We start from the raw sequence: 17,097 nt of genomic DNA on the forward strand, positions 1-17,097 counted from the left end.
AGGAGAACTATTCTCTCTGAACTTTGTTTATTAGTGATTGGTTGCTACCCGTGAATGTAGGGAAACTTCTTCTCTCTGAACTTTGTTTATTAGTGATTGGTTGCTACCCATGGATGCAAGGGAACTTCTTCTCTCCGAACCACGTAAATATTTTGGTGTTCATTTGTTCCGCTTTCGACGCTCAACAAGGATAAATCTCATCACCCTCCATCCTCCAAATCAGGTTGAAATTTCAAACGAATTTACTCTTCTATATTATTAAAATGAAAAATTTAGACTTCAACATCTAGAATATATTGTATATAATAAATTTTACACTTATATTTAAATTTGTATTCCGTAATAGATTTGTAACTTTTCTTTAACCAATTTAAATTTTATTAAATACAAAATTAGCTATTTGAAGTTTTATTAAGTAATTTTTTTGAATAAATTAGCTAAGAAACCAATTATTCAAAAAAAAAAAAAAAAATCTAATTATGTCAAAAGTTGATTGGACGAATTTGAAGTACTATTAAATTCGTTTGAAGTTCAAAGTTATAATAGACTTCGATCTCAAAAATTCTATAACTAAATTAATTTAATCATACACTACATTTAAAAAATAAAACATAAGCTTTATAATTGAGTCATTTCTACCGCTTTAAAGGGAATCATCATCCCTGTATTCATGATATGATGCATTAGTAATCTCTTTATTCGAATAACACTTTAAAATAAAGATGGTACGCATAACTTAGTAGAAGTATGACATAAAATAGCATTTCTTTCCACTTTCATATTCGAACTTGCAATCTTACAAACACACATTCCCAATGGAGTCTGGACCATTCCTTCGAGTAACAAACTACAACCACGGTAATCAAGAAGTCCTAAAAGAAGAGGACTTATGACCATTGACATTTAAATTTGTCTAAACAAAGTTATAATTGAACAAATAAGAGCAGTCAGAAAACCTTTCGAGTGCCTTATAACTATGGCATTCAAAAAGTAGTTATTAGTTATAAAGAACACAGCGAAAGCCTCAAAATTGGATCATCCCTCTTATTTTCTTGAACATTCTCTATACTCCACTAAAAACCATCTACCGCCGACTATTGTGTCTCTATGTTATAAACCTTTCATTTATTTTTTAACATCAGTGAGATTGATCAAGATATTATTGGACACCAGGGAGATGGCATGTATACCTCAACTTCGGATGCAAAGCAAGAGCGTGGCGTAAGGCATCGTATACACTTGCACGCTCTCGGAATAACGAGTCGTACAAGTGACAAACAAACTGTGAAAGTTCCTCCTCATTGTCATCCCAGGTATCCAAAGAATAATTTCCCATTTTCTCAACATCACTGTCTTCCCAGTCACTTGTGGGACTGGAAGGCTCAACATCGTCATCTTCTCCCTCCTCTTCGCCAAGCTCGAACTTCCCGTTTTCAATGACATCATAGTCCCCTGCCTGGAATGTTGTCGATGGCATTTCAGGGGGTTTGTTTGAAGAACATATTACAGCTTTAGCCCCCGAATTCAAAAAGGCTCTAATTAAAGCTGGGGTTGGCCCATAAGTTCCGGTGCAGAAAATGATCCTGTCCCTCCAAGCACCAACCTAAACAAAATTCAGAAATACGACTACATTAATGGTAAAAGGACATGGCTACAAGCGGATTAACTATTTAATACTAGGAGAACCATATATTTAGAAAGTTATTGATTCATTCTCCTCCCTCAACCAAGTGAAGGACAGAGAAATGTAATGTACAAGTTTCTACCCATCAAATCTCAAGTATCATCTTGAAGCTTATTAGAAAAACCATCTTTTAAAACTTAAGCTATCCTAGCTGTAAAACAAATTAATAATACTATGAGCATCAAACTTCAAAGAAATAATAGTCTGAAAAACCTTCAAGGATATAGGTTTAGCAAGCACAGATTATGGAAGGAAAAAGGCAGTGAATCATTGACCTATTTTAAAAATATTCATGATTACTCGAGATCTCTGATAGAACTCGGAAATGTTATTTGTGTTCAAGAAGGAATATAAGGACCAAGGGAGGATTTGAAAACTCCCCAATCTCTCCAAAAACCAGCCACCCTCCGGTTACATAAAAGATGTCCTCATCCCTTTCTCTCTCTTGCTATATTTACAAATATTTAATCTAACCCCTTGCTAACAAAGTGGCCTCACTCTTCTAACCATGGTTCTCAGTCCGCCCCCCACCCCAAGTTTATATCTCTCCCGTTCTACCCCACTACCTCCTATACATCTTAACTACTAGGTGACTCTCAACCCCCGACCAAGAACCCTCTATAACTTAAAAACACTGTCATTCCTCCCTAGCCAAATATTTCAAAAAGAAAAACGAGCAGCATGCCAAATAACTCTTCATCTATCGCCAAAAAGGTGCATGCAAAAGCACATCCCTTATCATGGCTCAACCACCTTTATAGGAGTCAAACTAATACCAAATATCTTCAACACCTTTACACAAGTGACATCTCCATACAATAATAATCCATATTCGCAGATGCTCGTTTGCTGGGGACACTAACACCATGATTCGAACAAAGGCCAACAACAAACATCTAGAAGGAAAAGCAAGGAGGATAAATCATCGAATTTCTTGTCTGAAAGGGCCAAACCAATTAGTTCTGACAAAGGAACCACATGAAAAAAAAAAAACTAAATAAAATCAATTGGAGAAAACATTTTTTGATGAGAAAATATGAAACCAACAATCTCACAAACTTTCACCGTTCCAATGATCCTCCTAGGAATGAACTTGAAACCCTCCCCAATAAAGAGTTTTATAATTTCTTTAACTAATTAAACATGCATCAATTAAAATATATGGCACGAACTTTGAAGACAAAAAAAAATGTAAGAGATTGATTATAGAAAGATTTGAAACCCTACCATCCAACGAACATCATCAGGTGATAAGTGCAAGGAAGGAACCGTTCTACGAAACAAGTAAGCCCCAATTTCTTGGTTATCCTCCATAACCTTCAATACAAACATCCGTTGATACTCAGAACTTGAGTGCTCTGTATTGTGACTTTTGACTAACAAGGAATCACGAGGAAGAAAGAAAAATGTCAAGATAACATACTTGGGTTTGTCGTCCTAAATAACGATGGACAATGCCTCCAATTTGGAAGTATGGCTTGAGTGCCACCAGATCAGACACAGTCAAGACATTGGCAAGCAATGATGCACCCTTTCTACGATGGCTCTGCATGGCTGACAACAAACTGAGTTTAACACTTCGTAGAAATTTCTCTGCAAGTTCTCCTGGTTCTGCGACTACAAAAACATCATTTTGCCAACTACAAGAATAAAGAATGAGTAAGTCAGGACCAAATGAAAAGGTTGCAACTAAATTCATAAATCATAAACATCTGCCTCATATGTTGACCTTAATATTGAGCCCGATGAGTCATTTTGAAGGGCCAAATGTACAATGCCCACTTGGGGTGAATTCTGTAACTTCTCATGCAATACCCGTACAGGTAAGGAGAGTTCTCTGGGTCCTGAAGGAGACTCTGGGGTGAATGCTGCGCCTTTACCCAATTGACCATCTAAGCTTAAAGGTGGAACTATATCAATTCGACCAAGCCTTTGTGGTCCAGTATCAGGACTATACAGAAGTGGACTTGTTGGAAAGCTTCCAGTAAACAATGGTGATGTAAAAGGGGTTGGGAATGTTGATGAAGGTACAGTTTTCAAAACCCCAGATGTTCCTTGCATAAGGGATATTCGAATTCCATTTTTGGAACAAAATGCTTCAAGTTCACGGGCATGATGCATAAATCTTCCAGCATCAGGACTATGAGAAGCTTCAATCAGTAGTACATTCCGTCTCCAACCCAAAGAAGGGCTATTCTCATCTAGCATTTCCAGAAAATCAGTAGAATAACTGGTTAGTTCAATAAAATCCAAACAGAATTATTGAGCAGCTGAAAATGCCATGAGGACAAAACAAACACCTGCTGATGATGCCATCACCCGGGAGAAATGAAGTGGATTGACGTTCTCTGACCACTTTTCATCATGTTGATAAGGCATGATTAATCTTTCACAGGCATTCTTAAAGGCCAGATTATTACTTTGGATATACTCCTCAACAGCAGCTTCCAACTTCAGCCAGACTGCTGGATCAGTCTCATCCAGTTCCATATCACATCGTTCATCCACTGCAATAGATTAAATAGTAGTAATGATAAAATAAACTATGGATCATATGCACGTCTCTGTTCTCAAAATAGAAGTGCCACAGGATAACCCTAAAATATTTTAGGGTCAGAATTTGGTGAAGGAAAATAACTGCACAAATGAAATTTCACGCAAATGTTAAATCAATTACCCATGTGCACATTAAGACATGATACCTGGGTCAAACCTGAAATAATGTATTTCAGGCAGCATGGGTAATAACGTACTCAAGGCTTCCTCCACTCGGTCCACAGAGCATGCACTCTCAATAAGCACTTGTCCAGTGTCCAAATAACGCCACCCACCTTTCCTCACCTAAAACAGTGAAGACCGGTTATAGAGAATTAAAGTAATCAAATTATTCATACGAAAAGTAAATTACCTTCATTGGAGTAGAGCCACTGCCAACAGAAACTAAGCAGTCAATTCTCGCATCAGGCCATAGAAGCTGTGCTTCTCTTATGCCAAAGATAGTAGGATTGTTTGCCACTATGGCTCCATCTTGCCAGCGATTTAGATCTTAAAAAAATTCAGAGAACCATGAATAAATATATCAAAGATGAAGGTTTTGAAGACCATGAATGAATATATCAAAGATGAAGCATCTTTATCTTTAATTTTTAATAGATTAAAAGTATGAATGAGAGACTCATTATTGAACAATTATGTGCACCCTACTCACATGTTAAAGTTAATTCATGTCATTAAATATGAAATTGCAATCAATCTTATGACAACCAGGGGAAAGATTTGTATTATTTCATTCAAGTCATTATGTCCACCCTACTAGCATATTTTATTCACTAGCAACTTAATTTCACTTGAAATTGTGATTAAAACTCACAACACCCATAAAAAGTTCTAGCAAATTTAAGAAACATGTGGATTTTGTTTATGTAATTTATTAATTTACAAACTAGAATAACACAATGTATGGTATTAATAATTAATAAAAGGGATAAACAATATATTCGCTTAAACAAGAACCAGGAGAAAATACCATCTGAAAAATCATCAAGATAGTAAGGAGCAGCGGATGATGCTCTTATGGCTTTCCAAACTTGGTGTTTACAACTTCCGATGAAAGCACTGCACTTATACCCGTCTGGGGCACTGGCCAAAGGTGATCCAAACACAGTAATTCCTGAACTGTCTGAAATTGCCAGAGGTACCTCCGGTGTTCCAACAGGATACTGCATAAATGTAGAATGCAATGCAGCAATTGCCAAAATCAGATCTAGGAGTACAGTTAATGCAAAGGAAAACAAGCTGCTTTAGTTGAGGATTTTCTTCGAGTTGTTCAAGAAACGATCAAGAGTCTTGATTGTCCAGGCCGTTTCTATTTTGCGTCTCATTTCAATACTCTCTCTGTCTCTCTCTCCTCACTTATTTTTCTAAATCATGTTTGGCTTAACTTCGATTAAACCATTATGTTTAGGTTCGACCTTAGCTTGGATTAAACCATGCAGCATTGGTCAAATTTGTTTCTTATCGGAAGAAGTCCAACAGATTTTTATTTTTTTTTTCTAAACATGAAACAACTTTTCATTGATGGATGAAAAACACAAAAAGTTTAGTGAAACAACCTCTAAAAGGATTAAAAAAACAATAAACAAACCAAAAATAAAAATATGCCAAAACAGCACCCACCAAAAGAGAAAACCAACCAAAAGCTTTTAGAGAAACAATAACAGAGAAAAAATCATTTTCCGTTGCGCTATAACTATCCTGTTGTGCATATAAAAACCTATCAGGCTCTGGAGGGCGTGGAAGATAAATTTTAAGTGTAGCATAAAATCCATTACGGCTTTTTTGTAGCTGCCAATGCTGAAAGGATTGCAGTAAAAAACAACAGGAAAGAAATACTTTTTCATTGTCATTGAATTATCCAGTTGTGCATATGAAAAGAGATAACCATCAGAATTCAGAGAGTGGAAGATGAATTTTCAGAATGGCATGAGGTTCGTTCCATGGATTCTTTGTGATTCTTCATGCTGAAGAGATTAGAAGAGAATACATTCATTTATTCTTGATTCTACAGGATAGAAATTCTTGTTGCACTCTGTAATCTAATTTTGGTTGTAAATCATCTAATTCATACTGTGTATCTTTTCTTCTAATATACAATTTCTGAGCCTCACTAAAGAAAAGAGTCTTGGTCTCAAACCTGATAATTGCGGAATAAGAAAGGCTGAGCTGGTACCATGCTCACCAAGGTTGACACGACAAATACTTTCGGGGGGTTTTTAACTGCAGATTCTATTAATAGGTCTCCATCCTCATCTTCACACATTTCCTTCAATAGCCTCTCAAATTGATCGGCACTATGCTGCAAGACATCATCGCAAGAGTATTCCATCAGCAACTTGTTGGTGATAATAAAATGCAAAACAACAAAAGTTAGCATATGTATCCACCATGTTCGGTCATTTATAATTATAATTTTAAACAATAAGTTAGATAAGAGTGACCACTAAAAGAGATTGATGCCTTGCTATCGAAAGAGTCGAGAAAACCAGAAAAACACTGGGTTGACAAATTTGACAAGAATTTTCTTTCGAAAAGTTCAAAAGCTAACTAGAGCTTCCCATAACCTAAGATAGGTAAGGTGGAACCACCAAAAGATAGACACAATTGTGCAAAAATTCTAGGAAATAATCGTACTTTAGATCCATGGACAACAACTCTAAAACTCTGTGAAGAACTTTTGTAAAGTTGATCCAGCTTTTCTCTCCAGGAAGCAGCTTCACTGTCCTTAGGTGTAGGCTCAGCAAAGACGAGTTTTCCTACAATCCAAAATAACATGTTTTACCATGCAGTGATGAAGTGCACAGAATCTAATCATTGCTTACCCTTGCAGCAAACTTACCGAGATTTTTATATATTTCTTCACATTGATCCAAAGTCATCTGCTTAATACCGAGGGCAACAGCTAGCATGCCTCCAGTTGATGTGCCACATATAAGATCAAACAATTCATGTATCCGCCTTCCAGTTCCCTTCTCAATTTCTTTAAGTATTTGAACTGTCGCCAAACCTTTCATGCCGCCACCATCCATTGAGAGTATTCGCAGTCCTTGTTTTGCTACTGGTCTCCCTTTCATGGCACGTCGTAAATTTTCATTCTCCCCTACTCAAAAAAAAAAAAAATCTATTTGAATGGATTGTGAAGACATGAAACTCAGATGTACAAGTTGAATTAGATCAAAAAAACAAACCAAGGATTGCTAAAGCTCGAGCTGCAGCTTTATTCACACGTGGGTTAGGTGCAACTGTCAAGCGTAAGAGTAGTTCACGCAACTGTTCAGAAGTAACTAGAATGCGACGATTGTCTAAGCAAAATGCCAAGTTTCCAACTGTTAATAAAGCTGACCTTTGCACCTGCAAAAAAGATTGTGAGAATTACTTACGAAAGGGTAGAGAAGCAAGGCGCAAGTTAACTGAAGAATTTAGACTTGCCTCTGGATTTGTCTGGGCACATAAAAATTTCAGGGATTTCAAAAGATCCTTGGTCAACATTTTCTGAGATACAGTGTCGGATGTGAAAGCCAACTTAGCCACAACTTGCAATACAGAAATTACTTCATCTTGTGAAACAGAATTTAGAACAGTTTTAATGGGCTGCATTATGTCTGCTTTCATCAACTGCATTGCAATGGAAACATCTGCAGCAAGAGAAGAAAGAGCAAAGCATGCTTGTACAACCTGCCAAAAGTAATAACTGTTGAAAATAAACCTAGCAGAAGTATCTCTATAAATAAATAAGTAAAAAGGAATAATCAAGTTCAGAAACACAAGTCTCACCACATGACGGTTCTCACTGCTTATCATACTTATAAGCTGATGAATTGCATTCTCATCTTTACTAATAACTGCACGATTTCCTTTATCTTGCATGATTTTTGCTAGGGCAGATGCCAGCAAAGGGTGGTGGCAGGAAGAAAAACGGAAAATAAGGGAGAAGAAGGCACTAAGTTTATGTCGAGATGCACCAAAATAAGAGTTATTTTCCATCTGGACATATCAAAAGTAAAATCAATCAACACAAAAAGTTATGTCTTATGAGTTAATGCAATCCATTATTTGAATATTTGCATCATTTTGTTCAATGCTACCTCTATTTGAACATCCACAGATCTCAAGTTTTCATCTGCCACAAGTCTGATATTTGCAAGAGAAAGATGGCGTAGATTGTGCAATGGCAAAATTTCAGGAAGAAATTCGAGGGGATTACCAAATAGTCTAAGAACACGTAACTCAGACATAGCCCTGTCATAAAGCTGGAGAAAATCATTAGACCCAAAAAAGGGATCACCAAATACTCTTGAAACAAGAGGTATTAGCAGTGTAAAGCACAAAGCAGAAGTTGCTGACTATGCAAACTAAGACAAATAACCTGAAGTCGAGAAGAGGCCTAACGAGTTTGTTGTATTCCAACGATAGCTCCACCAGCCCAACGCACTGCCTCAATTCTACTGCTCAACATTTTTCAAAATGATGCATTACTAATGTCGGAATTCATTTTTGAATGGCGCGTAAAAGAATGTTCTTACATTACGGACTTGGTCTTACCTTTTTGCCCAACTATTAGAGCGTGAGAATTTGTATAAATTAGAAATCAAAATTCAATCAGCATTCAAATAAATATGACAGAAGATGTATCAAAGCAACTCATACTAGATGCTCGTTTTTACTTGGTTTGAGTTTAGAAAACAATGCTTACCAGGTACGGAAATCAGAAAGTTGGAATCAACCCGGAGCACTTTCAAACTTTTGATCTCACCAAGCTCAGGCGGCAAAACTGATAGCTTATTGTTTTCAAGGTACAATTTCTCCAGTTGTGGCAGTCGAGATAAATCTGCAGGCAATGCCTGAAATGAACATAAATAAAGATTAATAAACCCAACTTCAACCCGACCATAGCAATCAAAATGATTGATCTATCAAAAAAGAACAACAAGCAATCCAAACATAATTGATCAATCAAAAGGAAAAGAAACCGAAGATGTCGCAAGGTTCCATTGCTTCGAAATACTAAAATATGTATCTAAAAACTGGAAAAACTGATGAAAACCGCCATTGTAATAAGCATGCTCGCAGAAGGGGAAGCTGATTAGTAAAATAAATTGCCACAAACGCTCACCGACAAACCACAGCCACAAAGATTGAGCATGGTTACAGTTTTCCAGTGCTCGCCGCAATCAATCATCCCCTCGCCAGCCCCTGGCGTCGTCGGTGCCACATTCGACCTAAACAACCGCGTCAGAACACCAATCCCATCATTCTGCTGCCCCGATCCCGCCGACTTCGTCATCGTCACGGCTCTAAGAGGTTCCCTCCTCTTCAAAACCCTCATATCGACATCCACATTATCTGCTTCTTCGTGATACTTCAATTCTACCTGCACAGCATCCTGCGGCACCGGCAAGGCAACCATGAGCTGAGACTGAAGCCTGAGAGCCACCTGATCTTCATCGTCCCCAGCCGACCAATCCAAATCAATCCGAAATCCAAGTTCATGACCCTGCGTCAAGATGGTCGTCGATAATGACGATGACGACGAAGAAGAAGAACACGACGAAGACGAGGAAACACGCTCAGGATTCTCCACATCCTCTTCTGAACCATAATTCAGTTTCAAATGAAAAATCTCAGATGACCGCTTCCATCCCAGTCCCCAGGACATTTCAACCAAATCACAATCTCTTTACAAATTCGCGATGATCCAATCGACAAGTGGGGAACCAAAGTCAATTTGCACCTGGTGCACTGCATAATACCATTTCTCTTAAACACCCGAAAGAAAACACTAATTCCTTCCCAGTACAATCAGAATCTTCAGTAGGCACGGCGGCGATTGATCCCTGGAGAGATAATCGACGGGAATTCATGCGAGCTCTTCGTTCATGTTTCGACTGGGAGACACCAGAAGAATCTGACACAAAACGTTTAAGCCTTCTGAGTTCCCATTATTTTATTCATTTTTCGTTTCCTCAAGCAAGCACGCAATTTAGCCTTTAGGTGAACGATGTGACGTCGTTTCACTTCACATTTTAATTTTTGTAATTTCACAAATAAAAGCTAATGTCGAGATTTAGTGGAAATAATATTTATAAATTTAATATTTAAACAAGTTAGAAAAAATCCATACCACGTTAAAGACGATGATGTCCATGATAATTTCTCCGATGGTAAAGATTTTGAGCTCGATTCAAATGTAAACAGAAACACAGCAACTAATAAAGCTATCGTAATTGCTCTCTTACCTAAAATGAATGCAACACGAACAATAAAGAGGAATGAGACGTTGATTTCGGTGAGGGTAATTCCAAAAGCTTTGTTCCCACCGCATAGGATTGATGACAAATTGAGCTCGAGACCGATAAAATTAAAATAACTTTGTTTTGATTTATAAATATTAGAATTTCTGATTTTGGTTTAGATGTTTCAAATTTATTCTTTTTTTTTTTTTTTGTTATTTGTTAATATTTTGATTGTAGTTGTTTTTGCTAAATTAGTAAAAACAACTTTCGAATTTGTTTAAAAAAACATCTCAATAATTTACTCTAAAATGGCTTTAAACTTTTAAAATAGTTTAAAAAAAAAAAAAAAACTATTTGACTCTCAAATGCATAATATCATTTGTTTTTTAAAAATATTTTTGAATTTTAAAAAATATTAATATTCTTAAACTCTTTATAAAAAAACCATAAAAAAAATACATTTAAACTTTTTAAAAAATTAAAAAATACATTTTCTATTAGTACATCGTTAAAAATATTCATAAACTTTATAAATTAACATTAAAATTGTTGTAAATAGTCAGATGATTTTTATCTATATATTGACTGTAAGAATATTATTTTAAAATTTTATGAGTAATTTTTTTTTTATATAATATTCACAATTGTTTTAAATTTTTTTTAACGAAACTTTTAAAATTTTATGGGTATTTTTGAAATATTATTAAAAGTTTAAGGGTATTATTCAAACCAAAAATTAACTATCCAACCATACAAATATTTTTGGTTTAAACTCATTTGTATTAATTTAGCAATTTGTTTTAATAAGCTAATTAACATTTATTTTGAAAAAAAAAATTAATTGAATTTATATTTTTGTTCACCGCACAATTATAGAAGTGTGGATTTATTTTTATTTTTATTATTATTTTGAAATATTGTATTTAAAAATAGATCTGAAAATAGGGTGAAGGCCAAAGCATAGTAACTAAAATAATATTTTAACCAAAATAATATGATTGGAACAAATTTTGTGAGAGCCCCGAATTATCCTCTCCGGGACAGAAGGATTAGCAAGCATCGTTTTGGTCTCATCAGCACATCCCGGCTCCACAGCCTCCCCGGGATGCTGGCTTCCATGGATATAGCTCTAGTGGACGCCCATGGTTGCCATGGCCTCATTACATCACGAACCCTGTTGCGCACATTGGCAAGAACTTGTGCTAATCCCGGTGTTGCCATTTGCGGCAACTGCTTTGCTGCTCGGCGTTCTTCGAGTTCGAAGGGCAGCGTGTTCCCTTGTGAATGCTCAACGACAGACATCACAATTACACAAACTGCAACTAACTCTGCAGAAAATGGGTACCGCTAATTTTGTCTCATACCTTCTTGTTTACTAATTTGATTGCTAGTTTGAACGGGGTTACTGTTGTTTAGTTGTGTTTTAATCGTGTCAATGTGAGATTTTGATTTACTTACCTATTTAAACGGTTTGAATTGTTGGATGAAAGTCCCACATCGACTAGTTTAAGAATGATCATGAGTTTATAAATTAAGGAATACTCTCTCCATTGGTGTGAGTCCTTTTGGGAAAGCCGAAAAGAAAGCCATGAGAGCTTATGCTCAAAATGAATAATATCATACCATTGTAGAGAGTCGTGTTCATCTAACATGAATGTTTATTTCAATGGTTGTGGGGTATTTCATTGTTGGTCAATCCTACATTTCTAGTTCATGTAACTCGTTGATTTGGATTAGGATCTTGTTCTTTTTTGCGTATTGCTTGTCATGAGGTAAAAGTTGCAGAATTGAAACAAAATGGAAGGTTAAGAATAAAAAGGAAGGAGAAAAAAGAAAATCAGTGGCTTATGGCTTGAACTATATGCAGTATATATGGATTATGAATATTGAGCACTGAACCATCTCTATTGGTTGGCAATGAAAACTGACTGACTTACTAGTAGCCCCTGTTAGATAAATACGAGGTTAGATATCAAAACCAACTTGAAACAAGAGGATGGAAATGATGGAAATGAAGGAGTAACCCATGTATTATTTAAAGATCATGAGGTCTCCCCATCTTTGGAATATGGGATCCTCAACGTGCCCCCTCAAAATGATCATCTTTGGGTTCACCATTTATGGATCAAATCTTTATTTTTTTTGGGATCCGATACTTGTTTGAGTGTAATAGCCCAAGCCCACTGCTAGCAGATATTGTCCGCTTTGGCCCGTTATGTATCGCCGTTAGCCTCACGATTTTAAAACGCGTCTGTTAGGAAGAGGTTTCCCCACCCGTATAAGGAATGCTTCTTTCCCCTCTCCAACCGATGTGGGATCTCACAATCCTCGCTGGCACACCGCCCAATGTCTAGCTCTGATACCATTTGTAACAACCTAAGCCCATCGCTAGCAGATATTGTTCGGTTTGGCTCATTACGTATCGCCATCAGCCTCACGATTTTAAAACACGTCTGTTAGGGAGAAGTTTCTACATCCTTATAAAGAATTTTTCATTCCCTCTCTCTAACCGATGTGAGATCTCACATTGAGCTTCATAGGCTCTGATATTATAATAGATAAACACGAGACTCCATCTCAAAGCCAATTGACAACGGGAAGCATAACCCACGTATCATTTAAATACTGTGAGGTCCCATCTTTCCAATGTGGATCCTCAACAGCCCCAAACTTCAAATTTTACCTTCTACAGTCAAATGAAGGGAAAAAAATGGTTTTCTGGCAGCTTTGACAATTACTCTCTTGGATGCTTAATGCACTAGCAGTAATCATGAGTTGTTATTGAACTCCCTTTTTATGATTCCTTGAGGCTTTAGCATGCTAAGACTGAAATTAATTTCAGGTATCCTCAATATCATCGTTTGCTTCCATGTCCCTCATTCAAGGAACCACCACGAGTTGAACATCTGGTCGTTTTGGAAGAGGGACCTGTTATGGAATACATCTCTAAATCCTTGGATCTTCCTCCTCTGTAAGTTCTATCTTTTGGTTGTTCATAATAATTGATTCTCAACACGATATTAAGTCTAAATAGATGAATCAGTGAATTGACAGTTTCACTGTTTGAAGGTACGTTGCAGATCTCATTCATTTTGGTGCTGTACATTATGCCTTAGTATGCCCACAGCCTCCGCCAACTGCTACCCCTGAGCAAATTAGACTATTCAAAAAATTTACAGAACCAACATTTTTGAAAGGGCGAAAATCTATCAAAGGGAAAACTATGGGAGAAGCACAGAAGACTTTCCGAATAACTCACATTGATGATTTCGTGGAAGTTGGAATGTACTTGCGTGTTTACGTGCATCCCAAACGCTTTCCTAGGTGAAAACAACTACCTCTTTTTCCTTTCAAAAACAGAATGATGTTCATAATGGAATGATGCTTGTTGAAATTTACAATCAATCAGGTGTTATGAAATTGATTGGAAATCAAGAATTATCGCCGTGACAGAATCCTATGTGGTTTTGGACAAACCTGCTGGTACATCGGTCTGTGGTTGAACACTTGAACCATTAATCTCTGGCTTGAGGAATTATTTGCATTGTCTTCTATTTATTTCGACTGTTGGAGAATGACACGATTTATTTCCATCAATACCATCTAGCTGAACATTCATAGAATGACAATGTATTTGCATCAATACTATCTAGCTGAACATTCATTTCTTAGCTGTTAAGTATGATGAATATTCTGTTAGGTTGGAGGCACTACGAACAACATCGAAGAAACTTGTGTCACCTTTGCGACTCGTGCTTTAGGATTAACGTCTCCCTTGTGGACTACCCATCAGATTGACAATTGCACTGAGGGCTGGTAATGATGTTTCTTGTAGATATTTTTATGTCCAATACAATGCCTCTCTTCAAAATACGTGTTTTCGTTCATTCCCACTTTTGCAGCGTCATTCTAGCTAGGACAAAAGAATATTGCTCCATCTTCCATCGTAAAATCAGAGTAAGTTTCATGATCTTATTTCTTGAGTTTGATCATTGTGGTTGAGTCACTAAGCAATAACTCTATTCACATATTGTAACATAAGTTTCCCCTGTTCATTCACTCATTTTCCAGTTTTCCATTTAAATCTTCATCATACTCCCTATACTGGTAAAGTAGTTGATGCTTTTTGTTTCTTAATTTGATAGCAATGATTTACAATTTTTTTCTTTATAGGAGAAAAAGGTTATGAAGCTTTATCTTGCTCTTGCGGCTGCTCCCGTGCCGATGGGAATAATAACACACTATATGCGGCCAATTAATTTGGCTCCCAGAATTGTTTCTAAAGGCAAGTCTTCCAATAAAGCATTCAAATAATAATCGGATGTTGCTTTGAACTATTTGTTGCAATTTGATATGTTGGAGAACGTACGTGTACCTATACCGTTCGATTATTATTTTGCAGCCATAAACTCAAGCACTTAGAAAACCAGTCTTAATTTTCTGCCTAACAAATTAATATGCAAATGGTTGCCCCAGTCTCATTAACATTTTAACCCCTCCCAACCGACACCTATGACAGTGTCACTCCCATCCTGTAACCGCCCATACCTATTGCTAGCAGATATTGTCCTCTTTTTGAGCTTTCCCTTTCGGGCTTTCCCTCAAGGTTTTTAAAATGCGTCTGCTTGGGAGAGGTTTCCATACCTTTATAAAGAATGCTTTATTTTCGTCCCCATCCGACGTGTGATCTCATAATCTACCCCCTTTCGAGGCCCAGCATCCTCGCTGGTACTCGTTTCCTTCTCCAATCGATGGGAAATCGTCCAATCACCCCCTTTTGAGGCCCAGCGTGCTTGTTGGCACATCGTCTCATGTCCATCTCCCTTCGGGCTCAGCCTCCTTGCTGGCACATCGCCCCGTGTCTGGCCTGTAACCCTGACCATTAATTTATCCATACTAAGGTGTGATAGGAAGGTTTAAGTCTTTTGGTTGCTATAAACATCTTCTGCTTGCAGACTGTATTGATGGATGGAACTTGTGTCAGCTCGAGGTGTTGGAATGTAGAGAGGTTTCATGGCCAGTTGCTGATATTGAAGCAAAATACTGTGTTGAAGATTGTGGCTGGCCCTCCAAAAAGAAAGCATATGAATGTAAAATCAACCTCTTGACTGGTCGGACACATCAGGTTCTTGGTGTAGTCTTTCTGTTCCTTAACCATGTTAAAAAATTCTTGCATTCATAGTTCTTAAAACACATACGATGTTCCTGATGATGCAGATTCGAGCACAACTGGCTGATTGTGGAGCACCGTTGGTTGGTGATTCCATCTACATGCCTGCGGTAGTTGCAGAGATGGCTAATCCTGGGTCCAATCCATTTGGAAGAAGTAAGAAAGAGTATACAAGCGAAGAAGATAAAGAAATTGCAGTGGCGGAGTGGATTGCTCTGCACGGAAAAGAACCAGCCCTTGCTATTGGACTGCAGGCTTATGAGATTTCATGGGATTCCGGGGAACACTCTTACAATGCTGGAACTCCTTGGTGGAAGCAGGAGCTGCTATAGCTCGATATTGACTCCAAGCTATCATTTTGCATTAGCCAACATTCTCCAAATCTGTAAAGCTATCGTGACCACACACCGAAAAGAGTCGGACAAAGATACTAAGGGCCTAGAAAGCTGAAAGCACTTAGAAAGCCAATCCAAACATGTCCCGTATTTGTTATTTCTCGAAAATCATGATCATCTATGACTAGCTTAATATTATGTCAATGAACGAAACCGACAGTATTCAATTATTATCGAATCAAATTTGATGTTATATACATGAATTTAAAAGTACAGTCTATGAGTGGTTTTCCTTGAAGCCTCGAGTTTTCAGCAAGAGCAGCCGGATGAGAGGAGACCTTCACATCCGGTTCGAGTGTTGGGATATTATCCTTTCCCAATTTAGGGTGAAAAATGTTAAAATTGTTTATAAAACTTGAGAAATATAGAATACTCTTAGAAATAAATATGAAAAATCATTTACAAATATTTTAATGTGTATTTAATATAAACTTTGAATGATTTTTTATTAAAAAAAATATATATATATATATATAGTTTTAATAAAATCTTAATAACTAATAATTAAAAAATCTTAATATTTAATATAATTCTGCTCAAAAAAAAAAAAAAAAAAAAAAAAAAAAAAAAAAAAAAAAAACTTCAAACATAAAATTAACACCTAATGTAATTCCCTAAAGTCAATGGAAAATACATTTTTCCAAAAGGAATATATTTAGATTCTCTTAGGTAAGTAATCTTTATTTTATTTTTACATGTTTTTTAGATTTGGTCGGTTTGAACACATACCAACAATTTTTTGACATTATAATTTAAATAGTAAAAAAATAATGTTTAAGTGTATCTCAATTTTAAATATGAAATTTTATAATGTCAAATTATATTAAAAAGATATATATTTTAAATAAATATAGATTTCACATTCAACTCAATCCTGTTAAATTAAAATACATATTATATAATATATTAATTATTTGATATAATAAAATACTAATAATGCAAAATAAGATTATAAACTAATTAATAATAGTTTATAATCATATAAATATATTAACAAGTCAAATAAGATCTAAGATTTGAATCAATTATCAACTCTAAAATTTAGAGGTATAAATTGAA

At 36.3% G+C, this 17,097-nt stretch overlaps 2 protein-coding genes across 5 annotated transcripts; one reads left to right on the forward strand and one right to left on the reverse strand.

The window, feature by feature from the left end:
* Positions 1 to 748: 748 nt before the first annotated feature.
* Positions 749 to 10,181, reverse strand: LOC111782890 (phospholipase A I-like protein). 3 transcript variants are annotated; one of them, XM_087120656.1, is made up of 18 exons: positions 9,354 to 10,181; positions 8,934 to 9,081; positions 8,607 to 8,682; positions 8,326 to 8,479; positions 8,015 to 8,224; positions 7,670 to 7,915; positions 7,429 to 7,591; positions 7,080 to 7,340; positions 6,875 to 6,996; positions 6,378 to 6,539; positions 5,211 to 5,403; positions 4,593 to 4,729; positions 4,387 to 4,525; positions 3,985 to 4,191; positions 3,414 to 3,885; positions 3,108 to 3,324; positions 2,912 to 3,001; positions 749 to 1,603 (listed from the first exon to the last, which is right to left on the reverse strand). In XM_087120656.1, exons 1-18 carry the CDS (start codon positions 9,894 to 9,896, stop codon positions 1,160 to 1,162), a joined length of 3,984 nt encoding a protein of 1,327 aa, XP_086976782.1. In that variant the 5' UTR covers positions 9,897 to 10,181; the 3' UTR covers positions 749 to 1,159. The 3 variants fall into 3 exon arrangements, with proteins under 3 accessions (XP_086976782.1, XP_086976781.1, XP_086976783.1); XM_087120655.1 differs by having other exon boundaries at positions 8,607 to 8,685; positions 9,354 to 10,180; XM_087120657.1 differs by lacking the exon at positions 9,354 to 10,181 and having other exon boundaries at positions 8,326 to 8,490; positions 8,607 to 8,685; positions 8,934 to 8,994.
* A 1,282-nt stretch (positions 10,182 to 11,463) lies between these two features.
* On the forward strand, positions 11,464 to 16,253 carry LOC111782531 (RNA pseudouridine synthase 6, chloroplastic). 2 transcript variants are annotated; one of them, XM_023663293.2, is made up of 9 exons: positions 11,464 to 11,814; positions 13,316 to 13,444; positions 13,554 to 13,797; positions 13,883 to 13,964; positions 14,174 to 14,289; positions 14,376 to 14,430; positions 14,647 to 14,758; positions 15,429 to 15,598; positions 15,691 to 16,253. In XM_023663293.2, exons 1-9 carry the CDS (start codon positions 11,616 to 11,618, stop codon positions 15,973 to 15,975), a joined length of 1,392 nt encoding a protein of 463 aa, XP_023519061.2. In that variant the 5' UTR covers positions 11,464 to 11,615; the 3' UTR covers positions 15,976 to 16,253. The 2 variants fall into 2 exon arrangements, with proteins under 2 accessions (XP_023519061.2, XP_023519062.2); XM_023663294.2 differs by having other exon boundaries at positions 11,486 to 11,814; positions 13,543 to 13,797.
* The last annotated feature ends 844 nt before the right edge of the window (positions 16,254 to 17,097 follow it).

The sequence above is a fragment of the Cucurbita pepo genome, chromosome 20, assembly GCF_057944985.1.
Source record: "Cucurbita pepo subsp. pepo isolate OVF chromosome 20, ASM5794498v1, whole genome shotgun sequence".
NCBI lineage: Eukaryota > Viridiplantae > Streptophyta > Magnoliopsida > Cucurbitales > Cucurbitaceae > Cucurbita > Cucurbita pepo.